Raw genomic sequence first — 13704 nt, forward strand, 5'->3', positions numbered from 1 at the left:
TTACAACAACATAGCTTTGATTCGTTCAATTCACCCGAGCGTCATTTCTTGGAATGGGGTGTTGCACGTTGAGGAGAAACACCAGGAAGATATTCCATGACAGATACAGATATTCATGGTCTTGGTAGACCCTGAAACAACCTGAGAGGGCCAAATGAATGTCGCAAAAAAGGCAGTGAATGCCTATGTTCCTCGTCACAAGTGATGGTAGAATCTTCACACATCGTGGCATGCATTAACTGAAAAGAGCCCAGGGGAGGCCCCCTCCCTAACCCTAACCCTAGTAAAACTCCAATGAGCAGCCCTGCACTGCTTGCTTCAGGCCATGCTTTTAAATTATATATATTGATGACAGCCCAAGATAAAAAATGACCCAATTTAGTCTCCAAAATCAATGCCCACCCCCACTGATGTGCAGGGGTTTGGCGAAAGCTGCTCAGGGTCCTTATGACAGCATTTGAGCCACAGACACGTTCTCTCAAAGGGTGGTCAATAGAGGCAGAGCGAGTGGGAAGGAATGGAGAGAAAACAGAAGCACTTTATTGCAATGACCAGCTGGTCGGTAAATGATCTGTTGCCTTTCTGGGTCTGTCTGGTATGATGAGTGTTTTTCTTCATGGCATGGTGTGATTTGTGAGCATGGAACAAAGATGATGAACAAAACTAGGATTGGCATGATAGATAAGAGGTTTGCACTGCTTTTCTAATTTGAAAACGAAACATAGAAAAGTGAATACAAGTGGTATGTGGAGTAGAATGTGGCACTTCATGTTGATGCTAAACTTACTATTTAATAATAGTATGATACCTATTTGGCAAGCTTAGCCTTCTTAATATAGATGTCACCACTGAGCCATCACATAAGCACACGACATAAATCCTGAACAGGGTGGACATATTGTCCTGTAGATTATGCTCTTTCAGTCAGTCAATATTACAAATCCCTGCACTTGTTATTGTAATGCCTGAACAGGGCGTTATCAGGAGGGTGCAGGAATCACCTCAGAGAAAACTCAATTTCCTGCTCATTTGTACAACAAGTCCCATCATTATCTTGCTTATCAGAATCGCCTGACAGACATGCTATCACGGGTTTCTCCATGAAAACAACTTTAAAGTTCCCTCATGTTTCGTCAAATATCCTATCAGTGACTGCTGCAGTTCAAGAACACAGCAGTTGCATCAATTGTTATGAAGGCTAAAAGCATTGGCTCCGCCACACCTCATGTTACAAGCTTGTATCAATGCACCCAGCATACTGGGAACCAAGCTTTGTGATAATGTCCTCAGTGATTGTCAAGCATTGCGATAATGTCACTGAAGATCTGAACCACTGAGGAAAACAGTACTCCGGTATTACGAGGTGGTTCTGTCGTACAGGAATATTCAAATAAACACTGCTCGTGTCAAAAATAAATGAATAAATATACAGGTGCAAAATATGCCTGATTGAAATGTAGGATGTCTTCTCTATCAACACATCATTAATATTTCTGAGGGGAAAAATGACTTTATTTTACATGAGTACCACCTGCCTCCTACATGCTGAGGCAGGTGGTTTGCAAGGAAGCACTCATAGTTTATAGGTAACTATTTTTGGCAATGATTTAGAAATGTAGCGATCCTACTGACATGGATCAAAGGCTGCTGGAGTGCTTTGGGAAGCTGATATGAACGTGTTGATATGTTTTTGTGCAGCGACTCTAGGTTTCCATTGGTCTCCATTGTAAGTGTTTGAGTCCAGGCTGACGAGCTGCCTGCCTCCACAAATAAGCAGTCCTACAGGGGTTGAATGTTTTTCAGAAAAGTATTCTGATGAATCTCGAAAAAAACCCAGTAACTTATTAATAACAGCAATTATAACATTGTTTAAAACGTTGAACATATAACTGAAATGAACAAATTGTGATATTATATGGGTTATTACTAGTAACAAAGGAATATATTATCGATGAGGAAGGAGGGAAGTGCAATTTATAGATAAGATATGCTTGTTGCTAGATCATTTTAGTCAACTGGAGTCTTTGCACATGGAAACACATAATGTTGGTTCCATCACTGCTCAGCGCAAACACAGGTCTTCCCCTGAGAAGCATGTGGCCTCTGAGACATTTTTCAACTGAGCATACAAATAAACCTTGGATATCTTAATGACCATATGGAAATGTGTATTTTAAAGGAAACAGGACCAGTCATTGGTAATGACTTTACAAGTAAACAATTCAGCGCCCCATGTGCCCCTGGTGCACTAGGTTGCATTCCCTCTGGAACAAAGTCCCAGAAAGCTGCAGGTCTGCCGAGACCCTCAGCTCCTTTAAATCAAGATTGAAGACTTTTCTGTTTGCTGCTGCCTTTAATTGAACCAGATTCAATTAATATATTAATCAATTTCCTGCATTACTGCATTTTACTACTGTATTTTATTTCTTACACTGCTTTTTAATGTTTTAATGACGGTTTTTATTGTTTCAATGAATGTTCTTAATTGTTTTTAAATCTCCTTTTCTTTTGCCTTGTGTTTTGATGCTTTTAATGGTTTTATGTGAAGCACTTTGAATTACCTTGTTGTTGAAATGTGCTATACAAATAAACTTGCCTTGCCTTTACTGCAAACGCACACTGGCTAGCTACTCTTGGGATGTGCTTGGTCTGGTTCCTGAGTTCAATCACTGTATGCCATTAAACAGGACTTTATATTTGGCAGTGTTTGAAAGCTCTGAATGCATATGAACTTGTTTGAATTACCCCTACGAGCTGTTATAGAGGCCAATTTGTTGATCGGCTACTGCTAAATTCTGAAAACACAATCATTTTAATCGTCAGGGGTGGATTGGTTCTTGTTATGAGTTCGTGCAGAAAACAGAGTTTCATTTAAAATGGAGCTTCCTTGTTCACCTCCGCCCATGGAATACACCCAGCAGGGGGAATGGTCGACTGTGACAGGCTGAATTTCTAGGCTGGCAAACAGCATTATTCTCACCCCTGGTCCAATTGTCACCTCTCATTGAAATCTGCTGTCACGGAGTGGAGCCTGATGCTAAGCAGGGCTGCTGGCCTCCCTGCATGTGTCTATCTCTGTCTGCATTCACACTGGCTGGCCAAAGTGGTGATGTAAGAAATCAGGTGTGGGGAGACAGAGAAATGGACAGAAAGAAAATAAAAAGGGAGAGAATAGTTGGTTTAGTCTCACAATGAACTACTTGTCCACCATGAAGTGAATATTACAAAAAAAAAGGAAGAAAGAAAAAGAAAACTCTCTAGAGCTCATCACTCATCCTGAGCTGGTGGAGCGAGACAGGTCTGAATCCTCTTCCTAATATTCTCCATGACAGACCGTCCGTTTGAACGGCTGGCCTCGCTGATCCTGCTCCATCACTTCCAGGGTCCAGGGATGAGGATACGTTAAACAACGAGTGCGTGAACTGTTTCCATTTCTAGCCACAGTGAAAACGTTAAATAGACGAATGGCCGTGTGTACTTGATGTTATACACGGGCGGGCAGATAAAACATTTTTGATACAAAAATGTGATTTCAGTACTTATGATCCAGCAGGTTGTGGAAGCTTTAAATTCCGCCAGTGTGTCAGCCATCACAGTTTTTATATATATTTTTTTCCCTCCAAAAAATGATGTGCATTGGTGTAAGGGTTGTTAAGGCCGCTAAATAATTAAATTATTTTGGCTTTGGTTTGATATGTTTTGAAAATGCTGCCACTGTGTAAATCTGTATGGGCAGCAGTGCATACTATGTCCAGTCAAATCAACTGGAAATCTGGATCCCAGGACTCCAAAGACAGCCGTTGGTTGTGTATTACCTTTGATGTACAAATGATGAGTTCCCGAACACAAAAAGCGTCCGAGGAGATTGCTTGGTGCTTTGACTCAGAAATGATAGAAGGAAAGGTGCAGACCTAAAGTAGCACAAGCAGGGTAATCAAATGTAATCAAGCCCTCAATCACCAGCACTTCAAACGTTTATGATTTCACCCACAAGTGACAGAAACCCCAAACATAACAAAATGGACACAAATGAAGTGCGTGTATCCGGACTTCAGTCAAATCTACAGCTAACAAGACAAATCATTAGTTCACAGTGTTGAGATGTCGTCATCCTAAATAAACCGTATTCCGTCAACTGGAAGTACAACAAGAACTTCAACACATTTGCCTAAAAGTGATTGGAATACTTTTTGTTTCTTCAGTGCTGTGGGAGCTTTTACACTCGTGGCTGATGTCTCAAGTCATCTTAGAGTTGAGGTTTATCTCTCCTTCCTTGCGAACCCTCTTAATCTCAGTCTCAGTCAGATTGGATGGGAAGCATCAGTGAGCTGCAATCTTCAGGTTTCTCCACAGATTTTCAAAGGGGTTTAACTGCAGGCTTCGGTTGGGCCTCTCAAGTGATACAGAAACAAAGCCACTCCCCTGTTGTCTTGGATGTGCAAGCTGGGTCATCGTACCACTGTAAGGTGAATCCCCACCGAGTTCTGAAGTTATGTAGACATTATTTTTCTTGTCTTGCTCATAATTCCCACAGTCGTGACCAGCTTCTCTACTGCTGGAAATATATAAGGAAAATAATGAATAAAAAAAAAAAAATCCCAATTTAGAATACCGTCTTTGCTTTTACCTACATGCAATTCCCCACTTTCTAAATTGCAATACCCTTGAAATGCCTCACATTCGTGAGCCTCATACCACACCTTATTAACTCCCACGATTAAATGGCAAATGGAATTCCCACTGAGAATATTAATATGCACCTAAATCCGATTGTCATTCAATTACTTCTGAGGGCCAACGGAAGAGTTTGACTACAGATCTTAGAAGGGAAAAAAAATCACTTAGTGTGAAATAGATGATTTTTTTCAAAGGTTGAGATGGTCTGATGTTGGAGTTATTGATAGTCATTGTTGTGACACTCACGCTTTTTCAAATGGCTGCGTATCTCAGCAGACATGAAAGCTGCTAATTTGGAGAGCCAAACCAGAATGCCGAAGCATTACTGAAATGAAAACGAAGTGGCCAGATATCAACATAGAAGAAGAAGCTTGTTACTGTGCACCGGCAAACCAAAGGCAACACTGGCTGAGGTCAGAGGGCACGGGCAATATTGTGGCTCACATCCTCAGAGGAGTGCTTGCTCCTATAATTGGAGCATCCCTTGTCAAGTTACCCTCAAGGGAAAAAAGACCTGGCAATGGATTAAGCCACAGAAACTATTCCTTCCTCGTGTACATAAGACTACACTATATTTTAATATATGTAGACTACTTCGTCATTCCATACATGGCAACTAATGTAAATACAAACTCATGTTTATGCCTGGATGTTCAGTATGAAGAGGAACCAGCTGGCTATGTTGTTTGACAAGGCACAACATTTCACTGCAGTTTTATCATCACTAATTCCCTGTCTCCAAAATATTCATTGATCGGTTGTTTGAGATGCCATAACAAAACCAAAGAACACGTCAAACTTTCTTTAAAGAGTAAAACTCGCAAGGGGAAAGGGCAAAGCAATCTGTCCACATCCATTATACAGTAAAACTCCAGTAAGCATTACATTCATAAAATAAAAAAATAGTAAGGTAAAAAACTAAATAAAACACAGAATCAACTCTTTGTTCCTCTGCAGTCTAATACATTAAAAATGAACAAGACCCGTGTGCACTGTGTGTATGTGATGCACCTTAACATGTTGAAACCATTACAGTGACAGACTCTTGAAACATCAATTGAATAAAAAATGAAAAATGCTACAATGGAATAAATAAACGTCATGCAACGTGATTGATTGCAAGGATACATATGACACGACATTTACCGTCTCATATGTTGCAGTTTACCTCCATGTCGGTCCAAAATGAAATTACTACGTCATCAATTGTCATAATAAGCATAAATCATTGAGTTATGGCCACAAACGTGTTTGTGAGGTCACACCTTGACCCTGACCTTTAACCTCCAAAATCGAATCAGTTCATCTTTGAGTCAGAGTTGCTGTTTTTGCCAAATTTTAAGAAATGCCCTCCAGACGTACCTACAAATAGCATGCTGTATTATCATATCTTAAAACAGCGCTTTTGAGCTAGTCGCTGGCTTTCTGGCAGCACAGCCCAGCTGCTGGCTTTCAAAATGTTCCCAACATATGAACACATGTTTTGTTTTCTTTCTCATAATTTCCTCTGCAATTAATTTCCAACGGTCAACACGTCTGCAGTGAAATAAAAGCTGCAGCGACTGCTTCAGTGCAAAGCGTTAAACTCATAGGTGAGTGGTTTCTCAGACACATACCTCTTCAGTTAAAAAGGTGAACAAAGAACATTTGCTCATGTTGCAGTCGTACTTAAGTGTTTGGCTTGAATTACATCCCTTCTCCCTCGAGCCTCTGCAGCTGACTGTAGTAGGATACCCTCCCCGGACTGTCATGAGGGAATAGCTCCTCAACCGCATGATTCCCTGCAACTCCATTGAAGCCAAAAGACAAACGATCCCTACTGTGTTCCACTCCATCCAGAAAGGCATTTTGTCTACGTAATACAAAGCCAAGCACTGCTATGAGTTGAAATGGGAAATGGGCACTGCTTTATTATGCTGCAGAGCCTTGAAATGAATGTGGATAATAGATATATTCACAGCGGTATTAATATCCTCAGAGTTCATCTTTATTTTTTTCCATTTCTCTCTCACAGGCTCCAAAGTATTTTGCCCTTGGCTAAGCCCTATACTAAATAGATTTATGAGAACATTTGTGTCATATTTCCTCTTTTCTCTTTTCCAGGATTGTCAAGACAGATTGTCAGTGCACCACTGATTGAGTGGAATCACCACACAGACTTAGTTCCCATTCCCATTGCCATATTCCATTGCCATATATCCCATATTCATCTCTGGGGGGGGGGGGGGGGGGGGGGCGATTTAAGGAGGCAAATTGGCCGCTGACACTTCTCTTAAGGCTTTGCTGCTGCCATCAAGATGAGGTCAGTGGTATGAAAATAGTGCAATCTATGGCTACATTTCAAATGGTTGTAGTCTCCATATAAAATAGTGCATTTACGAATAATTGCATAAACAGTACATTAAGAGTTCATTTGCAAACCAGTTTCACTGATATTCCCTGGAGGGCAAACAAAAATAATACAGTATACATTATAAGGAATATAGAAAAATGAAAATAATTAAAAACCGAGATATTTGTTGAACCCTTCATATGTACAATACCTACTGTATATATGTTGAATGGATGGAATGGAGTCTTTTTAGTGGCACTCATGGTATTAAACGCGAGCTCACGAGAGCTATTGATAGAGCACCTATGGCTCAAGTCCTCAAGTGAGCTATGAATCACCTATGATTAGTAAATGCTCACAGAATGCTCTGTTATTTTCTTATTTTACCACGAATATGGAAGGAAATGTCAGTCAAACAGTCAACAGCTTTCATTTGCATGTATGTAGAGGGTTTGCAGTGAATCTGACATCTCACACGTTTGGTACAAGAGTGTCAGCATCAATGTTTAACCTGAGCCTATCTGAGGATCATTTAAAAAAAGAACAATGTAAATGAATAAGTAATATAATGGATCACATTTTCATGGCACAATGGCAATCAAAGAATGGTAACATCTACCAGGATTGTGAAAGTTCACTTAGTCCTATATACCGTACTTTGCAGTGCAACTGAACCTTTCTGTGCCGCGATACAATAATTACTGAAGGCAAATGAAGGATTCACTGTATATCTTTACAAACTAAAGCTGGCAGTGGTGTCATTCTGGGGGGCAGAATAGCAAGAATACATTTAAATGAATTGAATTTCCAATGAGGAGGTCTTCACCCCTTTAAGTCATCCAGACCTCCTTCAAATCCATCCTTCAGAGCGATGTATCAGGAGAGATCAACAATGACGTGGTGGCAGGAGAGGTTACCAATCATCTGTACAGACAGAGATGGAGCTCACAGTGAAATATGCTGGTAGTCCGGACACAAAGCCAATGATAAAAGCAGAATCCGTATCATGAAGGAAGTCAATAGATTGAATGTGGCGAAGGATCTTTTAGGCAACAACTTCGATGTTTTCAAAAAAAGGGCAATGTGAATAAGGATCGCCAAATTCATCCTGCATTAAATGTTTGCATGTGCATGGGCTAGAGTAGAACAAGTTAAGCCTTTGCTCCTATCCAAGGGACTAGATGTTCAATATCAACCTTGAGATTAGTACAAACAATTGGAGATATACTGTTTCAAACTTTCACAACTTCTTACAAATAACCTAATCCATTCAGCTCTGTATAATATCGTATTACTACTTGACTACTTCTATTAAACATGTTGTCAGTGTTGATACATTTTATCTGGACTTTTCCCATTTATTGGCTTAACAATGGTAAAACAAATGGTTGCACTGGGTGTCAAGATTAAACTTGATACAGTACTCACTACTCAGTATCAAGGTTGAATATTGTACCGTGCAACGCATATAATTCAGTAAGCTTCATGTTAAATAATAATCTCTTCTCTCCACAAGCTCTATCGATTTAAAAAAGATGTCGAGTGCCCGAATGACGGCGGTGTCTCTTTAGCAGGTGGAGAGAAATGTGCTTCTGGAGATGCTGGTTAAAAATACTGCCATGTCCTTGTCTGTTATACGGGTTCCACAACCAATGCATTTAGAAGCACTGCCATTCTCAAGACACACACAATGTGTTTGTCTGCAAAGTAAAGACCATTGAAACAACTCGACATGGTTTTAAAAGGAGCACGTTTTGCTGCTGCTGCTGCTACCGTTTGTAACGAGAAAGTGTTTGGAGATCAAACACATTGACAGAGGCTGCACATTTATCAAAATATTAAATGAAATGGCTTGTGGGTCCGGATTTGCATACAAATATACAAAAAGACAATTACATAGTGATGCAGTCGTATAATCAACCAATCTGCAGTCGGCCTACAGGAGTCGTCACACGATGGCGGTGCAAAATGCATCGGAAATGAATCAGTGTTCCTTAGCCCATGGCCAAACTTTTTTTGAAGACCGTTTAAGTATTTCATAATTTTTTTTTAAATGTGCTGCTAACCACCTCCTTGATGAAGGTAATTAAGATGGGAAGGCATTGACACAAGCAAGAGGACCAGATCAAAGGAAGCGAAAGCAAAGTGCTGCTCGGCATGATATCGAACAATACCTCATTACTTTGATGGGCACTTTGTCCACAGCTGATGATTATAAAGGAGTATTATAGTACAATAGTTCCAGGATAATTACTTAATTTGTTCCCTCCAATCTTTTGCTATATTTTTTAAGAGAAAACCTAAAAACGCCTCCACTAGTGCCGTGGACAAGAATGGGTCGATTGCATGCAGATTATGAAATGAATGATGTGAAATACAGTTCACATCAAATAAACAAGTAGTTGTTCTCGTTTTTGGTGATTTCGTGACTGTACTGATTCTGGAAGGATGGTTTCGGTGGCGAGAGATTATTTTCTAGCTCAGTATGGTACTGGGGCGATGTGGGTACTGAGAGGCTCCTGTGATACAGAAAAAGCTAATTGTAAAGCATTTGTGCCAACAGAGTAATATAACAAAGATCAGATAATAATTTAATTTAATTAGCGGCTACAATTAATGTGTTCAATTTCATAAAATTCTGTCTTTATGCTCACAGTTGGAGAGTAAAACTAGAATTTGGGCTTTGCTGTTGCGTGCCTCTGCTAACCAGTCAAATTGCAGTTTGTGGTGCTAAGGTATCAAAACAAAAACACATGTTGTTGGACAAACGTACACGTTTTCAATTTAGGTCTTCATTTCGTTTGGTTGTGAGAACATTTTAAGCTGCTAAAAGTTGAATGAATACCCGAGTATATTTATTTTACAACATAAACAGTTATTTTCTGCTCAATAAAGTCATGTATCCACAATGCAAAACAATGGAATGATCAATGCAATGAACACAAATCATTCATTGAAATACGAGCAGGTCTACCGTATAATACATTTTCACATTGTCAGAATTACTGTGGGAAAAACATGTACACCGCTTTGAATGTCGGTGAAATCTAGACGAAAGCGATTGAGGTGGCAATCCAACTTCTGAGAGAAACTGTGCACTATATGAGTGACCGTCTGAAGCAGCCAATCAAGGAAAGGCAAATGATGATTTCCTTGGTAAATTACAAAGGCCTGATTGCACTTATCAATGAACACAATAATCGTACACGCTCCAACCATACGGCCATTTGATTACATTCTAATCCCTCTCTTGACATCCAACAATAAGAAATAACTCTCAGGTAACATGTTATACACGGGTTTGTTCTCAAAAGATTTATGACTCAAGTATGCAGAACAATATGATAATATGAATTGAGTCCTTCACCAATGAGAAGACAAAGATTTTACAACAGTTTTACTTCATGTCTTATATGTGATATTTTTGTTTTTGATGTAAACGCATGATGTTGTTGTACTTACTCATGTAGTGCCAGTGCAGACATTGATTGTAGTGTATAATCGTTACAATATGAAGCCCAGTAAGAGGGGTTGTTGCCATGCTAACAGCTTCCAGGTTTCCAAATAATCAATGAAGATTTTTCAAACTGTGGCGATATAACTAGATAATGTTACGGCATTAAAGACATTCAAGTCACTATGCACTACGAGGAAAACGGTCCCATTAGAGAGTAAAAAACAAAGTAAAAAGGGGGTTGAGGTATGAGACTAATGTTAAGTAGAACTTCCAAAAAGAGGAGAGGAGGCTATCATGCAAGCAGTCTTTTAGTGTAAATTGTTAAAGCAGTGATAGGCAACTTGAGAGAAACCAGCAAGGGCGAGCTAGAATTTAAAGTGTCCAAATAAATAAAAAACCCACAGCCCTCCAGGTCTCCCTCCCTCCACAGCCACTCCCCGAGAACACATGAGAGCAAACTGCCTGACTACTGCTGAGAGCGCGGGGATGAGGAGCGCAGCACAGTTTGTCATGGCTAACCATATCCAACGACCTTATGTTCTATTCACACGTAAGAACACACCTAACGCTATCGTAGTGAACTTAAACAACAATCATCGCTGTTGTTAGTTCTCACCGCTGTCAAGCTCGCATATTGGTCTCGGGAAATGTTTGTCCCCCCTCGCCTTGTGGAAGGCTTCGGTTAGAGACGGAGACGGACAAGCAGGTAGACCAGCCCATCATTTCATACGGGCTGAACGAAATGCCTGGACGGGCTTATTACAGGCCTGCGTCAGACACATGGAGCAGATTCTTTTCTTTTCTTTTTTTTAATGAGCATTTCATTCAGTCATTGCTTTCAAGATGTAAAGAGAACGTAAATAAATTGTCTAACATAGCTTTCAGAAGGAAAGGAAGCTTTGTTTCGTTTTCCTGAGCCAGTTTACCTGATACGAAACCAAAACGCTTGCAGAGGATCTGAAGAGAGTGGTGAATAATTAAATGATGCTCTACTGTTTCTACAGGCAGTGAAAAGCTTTTCAAAGACATGGAGTCGGCCCGCACATGGCTTCTGGTCACTGTGTTCCTTTGTGCCTCAAAGTAAATCTGATGAAATAGATTTTTTTAGAGGCTCGTCAGCAGAGATTTAAGCTTTTCTCATTTAACGAGCTTCAACATGCAAAGGACAACGTACAATATAGCAACTAAAACAACACATAAGTTGTACAAAAAAATGTCTTAATGGTGCAAAATAAAAGAAAAAGAAAGATAAAAGAAAGATACTTGAAAAGGGTTCAGATATATTACAAAAAGACATCTCTGGCCTATTCAAACATAGCAACCCTTCCTCTAATTGACATGTTAGTGTGTTTGCACTTGTTGTGTCTCACAATGTAGACAAGAGGTCTCCTTCACTGAAAACCTTGTTTAATTGCATATGATTCAATCAAACAAGAGAGGTTTGGTGTGCTCAGGCCTTGCTCCTCGAATAGTTCCTGAGTCCTCAGTCAGTTAACAACTGGCATCTTCTTGAATAAATCATTTCCATGAAATGACAAATTGATATAATTCAAAATTTGCGAATATATAGACATCTAAATATATACGGCGCATGAGACTATTCATTCCACTTACACAATGGCTGGCAGCCTCAGTCAAGTGCATAATTTGTTGAATTAGATTAAATAACCAATTACGAGGCCAACAAAGTAAATAAGCCTTCAGGGAATCCACCAAATTCCTGGGAATAGATTTAAAGTGGAATTAGTTTTATTGACAGGCTGAATGACAGTGCGGTGACACAAACAACTCTATTCCTGTCACAAAGAGAGAGAGAGTGCTAGCTGCCGTCAAGGGAGGAAATAGAAAGGGTTAAAATATGTTGATAAGATATATTAATGAATACGGAGCAATGCATTTACTGATATATCACAGTAAAGTCCTGAACCTTGTACAGGCTACATTCATTACCAGATGATGTTGGTGCTTCTATAATGTATGTGTGAGTATTTTGAAATGCACCGACCTCGACACATAAAGACATGGAGACATACCTTTGCTGGCACTCTCCACATGCTCCAGTTCATCTGGAAACCTCAAGATCTCTTGGTGACTCTCTTCACACTTCTCGGCGAGGAAATGAAGAAGTGTTGTTTTCTGACCGATGGATTTAGTGTCTCGTAGCTAAAAAAAAAAAACAACACAAGAAAATTATTCATGAATCCAGATTTTTTTTACACTCACGTATGCGTTTAATGTACTTCACAGCCTCATGATTAAGGTGCATACATAATGGAAACAACTGTGGTTGCAAAAAGTACAACGTGTGTTTGTGCTCTTGTGGGTACGGTACATGGCCACCAAGATAATGAGTCAATCTCCAGGATCTAAAGAGGGACTGGATAGAGACACAGTGGATGAAGACTTCATCAAATAAAAATGCATGATGAAACATGACATACTTTCGCATTCCAAAGACAGATGGCTAGAGGAACAAACGCAAACGCTCATATACCGTACAGTGCATACACACATAAAATGATAGTGCACCCATGAGAATAAGACAGTGTGGCACGGAAGTCTGAATGAAAGTACTGTACTGTGTTTGCCAAGTATCTGTGTGTGTGTGTGTGCATGCATGTGTTCATACTCAGAAGCCGGAGTTTCCACATCAAACTTGTTTCATATTCATTCCCCACTGTGATTGCCATGCTGTTCGAATGGCATGCTGGGTAAACTAATTATCACAAGCCACCTCTGTGTACTCCTACTGATAATGTCCTGACTGTAAACTGCCTGCATTTGGACATGCCCACATATGAGAACGTGCAAACACGTGTGTACACACATGCACACATATAGGAAATAGTGAATTGGAACAATTAAAGGCAGTCGGAGGCATACGGTCACACCCCAACACAAAAACACACATACTTTCATAAGATGAGGATCAATCTTTTGCTCACGTTGGGTAATCACAATTTAATTTCATGTATTTCAAATTTTTATTTGTTTATTGTTTTACCCAAAACTGTGATTACCAAGCAAAAAGGTGCATACGTCTGGAAACATTGGAATGTGTAACAAACACATGGACATTGCCCATTTTAATGCTATGTTATATGTAATGTACATGCATGTAATTGAAACACTGAAAATGGTCAATACACATGTAGGTTAGCTGATTACATAATTTAGAAGGGGACCAGTTTATATGGCAGGAGCAAAGATACTTCAAACGTACTTTGCTGAGATAAAA

The 13704-nt window shown here is 39.7% G+C and overlaps 1 protein-coding gene across 1 annotated transcript in view; it reads right to left on the reverse strand.

Moving 5' to 3' along the window:
- diaph2 (diaphanous-related formin 2) overlaps positions 1 to 13704 on the reverse strand; it is a 349512-nt gene that overhangs the window by 116314 nt on the left and 219494 nt on the right. Inside the window, exon 23 of the mRNA XM_079268826.1 lies at positions 12500 to 12629. Within this exon, the coding sequence (XP_079124952.1) occupies positions 12500 to 12629 (130 nt within the window). The remainder of the gene's footprint in view (positions 1 to 12499; positions 12630 to 13704) is intronic.

Source organism: Melanostigma gelatinosum (assembly GCF_949748355.1).
Source record: "Melanostigma gelatinosum genome assembly, chromosome: 5".
NCBI classification, from domain to species: domain Eukaryota; kingdom Metazoa; phylum Chordata; class Actinopteri; order Perciformes; family Zoarcidae; genus Melanostigma; species Melanostigma gelatinosum.